The sequence below is a fragment of the Heterodontus francisci genome, chromosome 1 (genome assembly GCF_036365525.1).
Source record: "Heterodontus francisci isolate sHetFra1 chromosome 1, sHetFra1.hap1, whole genome shotgun sequence".
Classification (NCBI taxonomy): domain Eukaryota; kingdom Metazoa; phylum Chordata; class Chondrichthyes; order Heterodontiformes; family Heterodontidae; genus Heterodontus; species Heterodontus francisci.
Window position 1 is genome coordinate 269183705 of NC_090371.1, and position 10198 is coordinate 269193902.

Sequence of the window (10198 nt, forward strand, 5' to 3'; positions counted from 1 at the left end):
CAGGAATTTAAAGTGTAATTCAAACATGCACTAACATCTTGCTGAAGAGTGATGGCACAACAGCTACCTGATACAAGCGAATTCACTCAGTAGTGCACAGGCTTTTGTCCTCATTTCATACTGTGGTTGTTAATATAAAGTTAATTGCCAAACCAATTGCTCTCATCAAAAATTCACTCTTGATTCATTCCATCACCAGCTTTCTCCTATAAAAGTCCTTGAATGCATCTTTGCCAGCTCTCTCTGTTTAATTCCTTTCAATGTAATTTTTGTCCTATTCATAGAACTGAGGTCACCAACATCAACATTATTTGTGGCAATACCTGTGGCATGTTATCTCTCCTGGTTCAATGGAAATTTTGTCTTGGTCAATAATTCCATCACATTCGCCACTTCTCTTCCACTCTTCAGCTGCATCACATTGCTCTTGCTACTCCCAAAGCAGCAGCCACATCTCTTGCAGTGGCTTCTACTCCTGATCTGCATGGCCATCCCTATCTACCTAATGCGGTCGAGTCCCCATCCTCCAATGAATTGTCTTCAAAATGCTTAACCTTGTTTAGAAATCCCTCCGATATCTCACCTCACCCTATTTATATAACCTCCTCCAACCCAAGGCGCCAGGCCCTCTGCTCTTCTAACTGAGACCTCCTAGGCATTTCCCTCTCTTCACTTCATTATCAGTGGCAAACCCTTCAGCTGTCATACCCCACATTCCAGAATCCTTTCATAAAAACATAAAAATTAAGTGCCTACGCCACCATTCAATAAGATCATTGTTGATCTGATCTTTGCCTCAGCTCCACTTTCCTGCCTGTTACCCATAACCTTGGACAGCACCCCCCCCTCCTCGCCCAACAGCCATAGTTTAAAAATCTGTCTATCTCAGCCTTGAATATATTCAATGACGCAGACTCCACAGCTCTCTGGGGCCGAGAATTCCAAAGATTAACAATGCTCTGAGAGAAGAAATTCCTCCCCACCTCCATCTTAAATGGGCGACCCCTTATTTTGAAACTGTGCCCCTTAGTTCTAGATTCCTTCATAAGGAGAAACATCCTTTCAGCAACTACCCTGTCAAGCTCCCTCAGAACGTATACGTTTCAATAAGATCATCTCTCATTTTTCTGAACTCCAATGAGTTTAGGCCCAACCTTTCCCAATAAGACACTTTTCCCCAGGAATCAACCTAGTAAACTTTCTCTGAACTGCCTCCAATGCCTCCTGAAATAAGGAGACCAAAACTGTGTGCAGTACTCGTAGGTGTGGTCGCACCATTGCCCTGTACAGTTGTAGCAAGACTTCTTTATTTTTATACTCCATTCCTCTTGCAATAAAGGCCTTCCTAATTAGTTGCTATACCTTCATGCTAACGTTTTGAGATTCATGTATGAGGTCACCCAGATCTTTCTGGACTGCAACATTCTGTAGTTTCTCTCTATTTAAATAATATTTTGCTTTTCTATTCTTCCTACCAAAGTGGATAACCTCACATTCTCCCACATTCTACTCCATCTACCAAATGTTTGCTCACTCACTTAACCTATCTATGTCCGCTTCAGATTCTGTGTCTTCACAATTTGCTTTCCTACCTATCTGTATTGTCAGCAAATTTATCGACAATACACTTGATCCCTCCTTCCAAATCATTAATATAGATTGTAAGTAGTTGAGGTCCCAGCACTGATCTCTGTGGCATCCCTCCAGTAAGTTTGCCAACCTGAAAATAACCTAATAATCCTGAGTCTGTGTTTTCTGTTAGTTAACCAATCCTCTATTAAAGGCTGGCTACCTGACCCGAACCAGACGACATGTGTCAGGTTCGAGTCGGGTCGGTTCGCACTTCCGGGTCCGGCATTTGGGCTCAGGCCGGCTTGGACATGCTTTATCACAACCTCAGATAAGTGGCTCCACTGTTAATGTAATTTTTGGACTAGAAAGCTGGTTTTATTATAGTTATTTTAAGCTTGTGCAGATCAGCAACAAAGTGAAAATGGAAGGTAGGTTAACTGATGGTCGGGTTCGGTTGAGCATGGGTAAAAAAAAAAATGGAAGGACCCAGGCAGGTGGGGCTCAGATGTGGTTTTGTCGGGCTTGGGTCGGGTTTCATTTTCAGACCCGAGCCGGCCTTTATCCTCTGTCATGCTAATATATTACCCCCAACACCATGAGCTGTTATCTTGTGCAATAACTTTTAATATAGCACCTGATTGAATACTTTTTGGAAATCCAAATATAGTACATCCACCCTGCTCGTTACATACTCAAAGAACTCTAATAAATTTGTCAAACACGATTTCCCTTTCATAAAACCATGTTGACTTTACTTAACTGTAATATGATTTTCTAAATGCCCTGTTACTCCTTCCGTAGCAATGGATTCCAGCATTTTCCCAAAGACACACGCTAGGCTGATTGGCCTATAGTTTCCTGCTTTCTTTCTCCTTCCTTTCTTTAATAGAGGTGTTACATTTGAGGTTTTCTAATCCGCTGAGATCTTTCCTGAATCTAGGGAGTTTTGGAAGATTACAACCAATGCATCCACTATCTCTGCAGCCACTTCTTTTAAGACACTACAGTGCAGGCCATCAGGTCCAGGGGACTTGTCAGCCTTTAGTCCCATTGGTTTTCCTAGTACCTTTTCTCTAGTGATAGTTTTCAGTTCCTCCCTCCTTTTAGCCTGTTGATTTTCTTTATTCTTGGGATGTTTTTAGTGTCTTCTACCATGAAGACAGATACAAAATATTTGTTCAAAGTCTCTGCCAGTTCCTTGTTTCTAATGATTAATTTCCCAGTCTCTTCCTCTAAAAGACCAATATTTACTTTAACTACTCTCTTCCTTTTTATAAACTTGTAGAAGCATTTACTATCTGTTTTTATATTTTAGAGTATTAGAGAGTCATACAGCACTGAAACATGCCCTTTGGCCCACCAAGTCTGTGCTGACCATCAACCACCCATTTATACTAATTACTACATTAATCCCATATTTCCTACCACATCCCCTCAATTCCCCTACCACCTACCTACACTAGGGGCAATTTACAATGGCCAATTTACCTATCAACCTGCAAGTCTTTGGCTGTGGGAGGAAACCGGAGCACCCGGCAGAAACCCACGCGGTCACAGGGAGAACTTACAAACTCCGCATAGGCAGTACCCAGAACTGAACCTGGGTTGCTGGAGCTGTGATGCTGCAGTGCTAACCGCTGCACCACTCCGAAAAACATTTCTTGCTAGTTTACTCTCAATCTATTTTTTCCCTCTTTTTAAAAAAAATCCTTTGCTGTTTTCCAAACTTTTCCCAATTTTCTGACCTACCTCTAATCTTTGCAACATTGTATGCATTTTCTTTCAATTTGATATTATCCTTGACCTCCTTAGTGAGCCACAGATGGTTCATCCATCGTGTAGAGTCTTTCTTGCTCAATGGAACATATGTTTGTTGAGAATTGTGAAGTATTTCCTTAAATGTCTGCCACTGCTTAACGACCATCTTTTACCTTTTAATCTATTTTTTCAGTCCACTTTAACCAACTCTGTCTTCATACCTTTGTAATTGCCTTTAAGTTTAAGACATTATTTTCAGACCCAAGTTTCTCAAACTGAATGTGTAGTACAATGATGTTATGGTCAGTCTTCCCTAGAAGACTATGACTTTACTATGAGGTCATTAATTAATTCTGTCTCATTACATATTACCAGTTCTAAAATAGTCTGTTCCCTGGTTAGTTCCACAACATATTGTTTAAGAAACAGTCTCGAATAAATTCTACAATCTCATCCTCAAGGTTACCTTTGCCAATTTGATTTCAGTCTGTATGAAGATTAATGTCGCCCATGATTATTTCAATAGCTTTCTTCCCATTATTTCTTGATTTATACTCTGTCCTACAGTGTAACTACTTTAAGGCGACCTATAGACTACTCCCACTGTTGACTCCTTTCCATGCTATTTCTTATCTCCACCCAAAATAACTCGACAACTTGATATTTGAGCCAAGATCATTTCTCAGTACTGTACTGAGATCACCCTTTATTTATAGAGCTACAGCACCTCCTTTTCCTTTCTCCTATAGTTCCAAAATGTCAACTATCCCTGAATATTCAGTTTCCAGCCTTGGTCACCTTGTAACCATGTCTCTGTAATGGCTTTCAGATCATACCCAAATGAGTTCTATCTCTGTCATCAACTCATCTATCTTGTTACAAACACTCAGTGCATTTAAATAAAGTGCCTTTAATTTTGTCTTTTTACCAATTATCCTACTCTGACCCTATTTGCTGGTGCACTCTTATGTTTGCATGCTCTGTCCCTTCCTGTCACACTCTGATTATCATTACTCATATCACTACCTTGCACGTTTGCCTTGCCCTTTCTCTTTTACTTCTAAATTTGCCCTTACCTGAACCCTCCCCCCCCTCCAACTATTTAGTTCAAAGCCTCTCTACAGCCCTAGTTATTCAATTTGACAGGACACTGTTCCTAGCATGGTTCAAGTGAAGACCATCCCAATGGAAAGCTCCCTCTTTCCCCAGTACTAGTGCCAGTGCCCCATGAATTGAAACCCATTTCTCCCACACTAATCTTTGAGCCACACATTCAACTCTGATCTTATTGACCCTATGCCAATTTGATTGTGGCTTAGGTAGTAAAACAGATATCATCTTTGTGGTCTGCTTTTTAATTTAGCCCCTAGCCACTAATACTCCCTTAGCAGAACCTCTTTCTTTGTTCTACCTATGTTGTTGGTACCTACCAGGACCATGACAAATCGATCTTCCCCCTCCCACTTCAAGTTCCTCTCCAGCCTCGAGGAGATGTCCTTAACCCTGGCACCGGGCAGGGAACACAGTCTTCGGGGCTCACGCTCTCAGCTGCAGAGAACAGTATCTTTCCTCCTAACTATACTGTCCCCTAACACAATTACATTCCTTTTTACTCCCCCAACTTGAATGGGCCCCTGTACTATGGCACTGTGGTCACATTGTTCATCCGCCCTTCAGTCCCTGGTCTCGTTCACACAGGCTCCAAGAACCTCGAACCTGTTGGACAAGTTCAAATGCTGAGGGTCCTCCAATGCTTCCTTCTGGATCCCCATACCTGCCTCACTTGCAGTCACACCCTCCTGTCCCTGACCACAGACCAAATCTGAAGTACCTAGCCGAAAGGGTGTGACAGTCTCCTGGAACAAAGTGTCTCTCCCTGATGCATCGCAGTGTCCAAAGCTCAGACTCCAGTTCATCAACTCTGAGCCAAAGTTCCTTGAGCTGCAGACACTTACTGCAGATGTGGTTGTTGTGGATCACACAGTTGTCCACCAGCTCCCACGTGCTACAGTTCCAACTCAAACCTGCCCCCTGCATCTCTATTGTATTTTATTTAACTAATTAGATTTTTAAGTTTTGAAATATCATTCAATTGTCTATTTCTAGTTTTTAATCGGTTATAATCTTGGTTATTTTATTAAATATGGTTATATGCTTTAGGTCTTTACTGTAACTTCGCCCACAGTTCAAATTTAACCCTATTTGCTTATATTTACAAAGAAGAAACAAAGAACAGTACAGCACAGGAACAGGCCATTCGGCCCTCCATGCCTGCGCCGATCTTGATGCCTGCCTAAACTAAAACCTTCTGCACTTCCGGGGTCCGTATCCCTCTATTCCCATCCTATTCATGTATTTGTCAAGATGCCTCTTAAACGTCTCTATGGCACCTGCTTCCACCACCTCCCCCGGCAACAAGTTCCAGGCACTCACCACCCTCTGTGTAAAGAACTTGCCTCGCACATCCTCTCTAAACTTTGCCCCTTTTTTTTTAGTGTCAGAGCCTTATAAATATGTTGCCAATTCTTGCCATGATCAATAAGACGTTTCCATATCATACTCATTATTTCTGAGAATGCCACTACATTATAGGTTAGGTCTGCAATTTCAGTCATTAAAGAACTAGAAGGTCCCCAAGGGTCATTGGAGGTTGCCTCACGTACTTTAATTTCAGCTTCAGAATAGTTGTTTACAATGTTTTTCATTTGCTGTCTAATAGCTGATGTAGTCATGGTGACCCTGGTCAAAAAGGAAATCTAGTAGAAAAGGCTTCTTTCAATTACTCAAATGGTACCGATGATTTTTAATCCCAACAACTACTGTTGGGAATACCACTCATAAAATTTTTGTATACTTCAACGCGTGTTGTAGGCCTTCTGGTAAAATCATTTCCTCTCTTTGAAGAGAATTCTCATTGTTGGGCAAATTACATTTCTATAGCACCTTTCATGACAACCCAAAGCACTTTAGAGCCTATGAATATAATCAAGCAAGACCTCTTAGCTCCACCTCACTGAATTCCCTTGCACTTTTAATACTTATTAATTGACTTACTGTTTTACTAACCAAGATTTTAAATTTCCTAGCTTGTAATTTAAGCCAATGCCCGAATTTAAAAAGAAGAAAACAATGAGAAATACTAACCAACCAACCGCTTACCGAATATTTCAAGACATTTACCAGTACAAGGAACGATCAAACAGATTTTAGTTGGTTACCAGTGTAATTTACATGAAGGAAAATGAAATACATAAATCTGTAAAATATATCCATCTACCCACGAGTATAAAATCCATGCATTTGTAGCATCTGTCCATAGACCCCCAAACATATTTTGCCTTACCGACATTGGCTCCCAGTCCAGCAACACCCCGATTTTAAAATTCTCATCCTTGCTTTCACATTTCTCCACGGCTTTGCCCCTCCCTATCTCTGTACCCTCCTCCAGCTCTACAACCCTCCCAGATATCCCTGATGCTCCAATTCTGACCTCCTGCACTTCCCTGATTTTAACTGCTCCACCACTGGGGGCTTGTGCCTTCGGCTGCCTAGGCCCTAAGATCTGGATTTCACCCCTAAACTTCTGCCTTTAAGGTACTCCTTAAAATCTACCTCTTTGTCCAAGCTGTCCTAAACTCTTACGTGGCCCCAGCCACAAATTGTCTTTGCTAACACACCTGTGAAGCACCTTGGGGCCTTTTACTACGTTAAAAACGCAATGTAAATGCAAGTTGTTGTTATAAAATGCAGATACCTGTAATATCTCCATAGATCCCTGAACATATGGGTATATGGACACCTTAAACTGCCACAAAAATTATACCAGCTTAACTAACGTGAACTCTCTAGTTGTTAAACGTGGTACAAATGGTATTGACATTTTCCGAGTAAAAGTACTATAAACCCTGAATAAGCCTCTTGGAAGAACAGGTTAAATCCCCAACATTGCACCATTACCTTGGCTAAAGACTTAACGCCAGGAATATCTCGGGGCTTCTCCGCTCCTGCTCCACGACTTCGGCGAATCCCTTTTACGCGAAACAGCGCGGGGGGTGGGGGGTTTCGCTGAACTTCCGCCAAAGTTAGGGAGAAGCCCAGATACATTTCCTGGCTAGAAAATTAAAGAAAGGCACAACGGGACAAAAATGATGGAGGTGGTTCCTTGTATGTGTTAACACACAAGGTGAATTTGCAACCAGAATGAACAGGGAACGTGGAGTGACTTTCTACATCCATACTCCAGACCTGAGTGTACCCCCATCCCATCCAAATAGATGGACAGAAATTCCCAGCCTGGGATTGCCCACTTTGCTGTTGGTTTATATCTCACCCTTGCTGTGTATCCCCCTCCTCCTTATGCAGGAAGCAGATATACCTGTAGGAGGTTAGATATAGACACAGGGACTGACAGTTGAAGACCATGAAGTTCCGAGAAACCAAGATAGTCCATAATAAACCCTTTCAGCCTGCCAAAAATCCGAAAATCATTTTTAATTACAACTCAATATTCTGAATAGACGATTCATCTTTTTCTTTCTAATTGCTTGACTATCCAATTACCAAGAAAGTAGGCTGGCAACAGACTACGACGAATACAATGGTGCAAATGTCCCATTAAATGAGGCAGCAGCTGTTTTTCGGGACTCTTGTTCCAGGTCCAGACAAGCGCTTTTTCCCACTGGGACTAGTTTAAAAGTATCCTTTTACGCTCATTGGCGAACCATCGCTGTCACCAGAGCTTTGTAACGATTCACAATTGACACAGTTAGCCTGACGTACACGCTGGAAATCTAACAGGCACTGCGATTGCCAGTGCACTAACTTGAAGGAGTGGAACAATAGTGCGAAGGGAATCTGTAACCAAACCTCGGATAGTTGGAGAACAGCCGGACACAGCCTGGGTCCCATTTCCAGGTGACATCTCCCTGTCCTGTGTACTCTGGATGGAAGTATATTTAGAATAAGTCCAAGCTTGTTTGCTAAAACTCAATACCTGCCGCATTTCAAACTGTTACACAGCATCCCATCCAAAGACAGAGATAGAGACAGTGAGAAGGAGGATACACACACACAGCCTGAGCGGTGGGGTAGTGAGTGAGACACAGAGGCAGAAAGAGAAACACAGTCTGCCCTCTCTCTGTCTTAGCCTTGCTTTCCATCGCGTCTATCTCTATCCCATGTTTGTCTCGGTGTGTGTCTTTATATGTCTGTCTCTTTCTCTCTCTCTGCGTCCTTCTTTCGCTCTGTCCTTTTCTCTGTCTTTCCTTCCTTTTGTCTCTATCTCACTTTTTCTCTGTCCCTTTCTCTGTCAGTCAGACACATACAGGAGGTGCAGCAAGGCTGAAAATAAAAGAGTGGCAAAAAAGAGAAAGATGAGGTGGGAATGGAAGAGAAAAGTAGAAATGGAGAACGGGGCAAAGAAAAAGATGGAGACAGAAATAGAGAGAGAAAACGAAAGACAACAACTGTGGGGAACAAGGTGAGGCAGGGGAGGGAAGAGACAGCGAGAAAGGAAGAGGAAAAATCGAGGAAAAAAGACAGTGAGAGAAAATAAGAGTGTGCAGGTGCACTTAGTGCCCATCTCCAGCCCCTATCCTCTGCCCCTTCCCCCATCCTCTCCCTCCGTCCCCCTATCCTCTCTCCTCCAACCCCCTATCTTTTCTCCTTTTCCCCCATCCTCTCTCACCCTATATTCTACTCCAACTCTTTCTCCCTGCTAACTCGTCCATTCCTGCTCTCCCAGCCCTTTCCTCTCTCCCCTCCCTATTTCTGTCCCTTTTCTTCTCCCTCTCCCCTGTCTCACTTTCTCCCTCCTCCACTTCTCCAGTCCCCCTCAGCTCCCTCTTTCCCCTCAACCCCCACGTGTCTTCCCCTCTCCCTTCCCTCCCTTTACACCTCCTCTCGCTCCCTCTCGCCTGCAGCCCCTGCCATCTCTTGCCCCTCTCCTCGTCCTTCCCTCCCGCCACCTCTTACCGTATTTACACTCGCCGTCGTGGGTTTTGTGGATCTTGCCGTGCAGCTGGTGCACGGACAGCCAGCTGGCCAGGTGCAGGGCGCAGATGGTGGGGTAGGTGCTGCCGTCGGAGCCGCACACCGGGTAGTCGTGTTTGCAGATACAGGAGCCGGTGCCCTCCTCCTCCTCCTCCTGCTGCTGCCGCCGCTGCCCGTCCGCCGAGGTCAGGCACACGTACCCCGGGGCACAGCGGCCGTGCTTCAACCCCTCACCCCCGCACAGCTCGCCCTGCACCCCGAGGCAGCGGTCGCAGCAGCCGCACTCGTCCTGTGCCAGCAGCTCGGGCACTTTACACTGGACAGGCGGGCAGGAGCTGGCCTGGCAGCGGTCACACTCAGCCCTCACTCCCGGCCCCCACATCATCCCCGCCAGCAGCAGCAGCAGCAACAACAGCTCCATGTTCCCTGATCCTCCTGTGTGACTGCCCCACGCCCGGTGCCAGCTGCTAACTCGGCCCCTCATTCATTATTCATGTGCTACCAACCAACCCGGGCTGCTCGCATTGGACCAGTGCAGATCCCAAATAAACCCTCCCAGAACATTCCCAGCCACTGATTCACCACTTCGCCAAAGTGCTAACCTGTCCCAGCACCGTTCCTGCTCACCCCAACTCTACCTGGAGAGCCCCCACCCCCCCACTCGCTGTGTGGGACCCATACACTCTGCCCCCGGGGGAAACTCCACCCGAGAGAGACTCCGGTAAAGTCAGTGAAAGCAGAGCCACCTCTCCCAGTCACCTTGCCAAGAGGTGCGATTGCTGAAGGATTTTAACTGCTTGCCTTTGGGGTTGCAATAAGTTTTTTTTCTTCTAATGGTTGACTTTTGCACAAGAACTCGCGTCTATGCAGCACCTTC

General features: G+C 44.4%; 1 protein-coding gene across 1 annotated transcript in view; it reads right to left on the reverse strand.

Moving 5' to 3' along the window:
• LOC137376315 (insulin-like growth factor-binding protein-like 1) overlaps positions 1 to 9849 on the reverse strand; it is a 46912-nt gene extending 37063 nt beyond the window's left edge. Inside the window, exon 1 of the mRNA XM_068044616.1 lies at positions 9304 to 9849. Coding sequence (XP_067900717.1) covers positions 9304 to 9805 — 502 coding nt within the window. The 5' untranslated portion in view covers positions 9806 to 9849. The remainder of the gene's footprint in view (positions 1 to 9303) is intronic.
• Between the last annotated feature and the right edge of the window lie 349 nt (positions 9850 to 10198).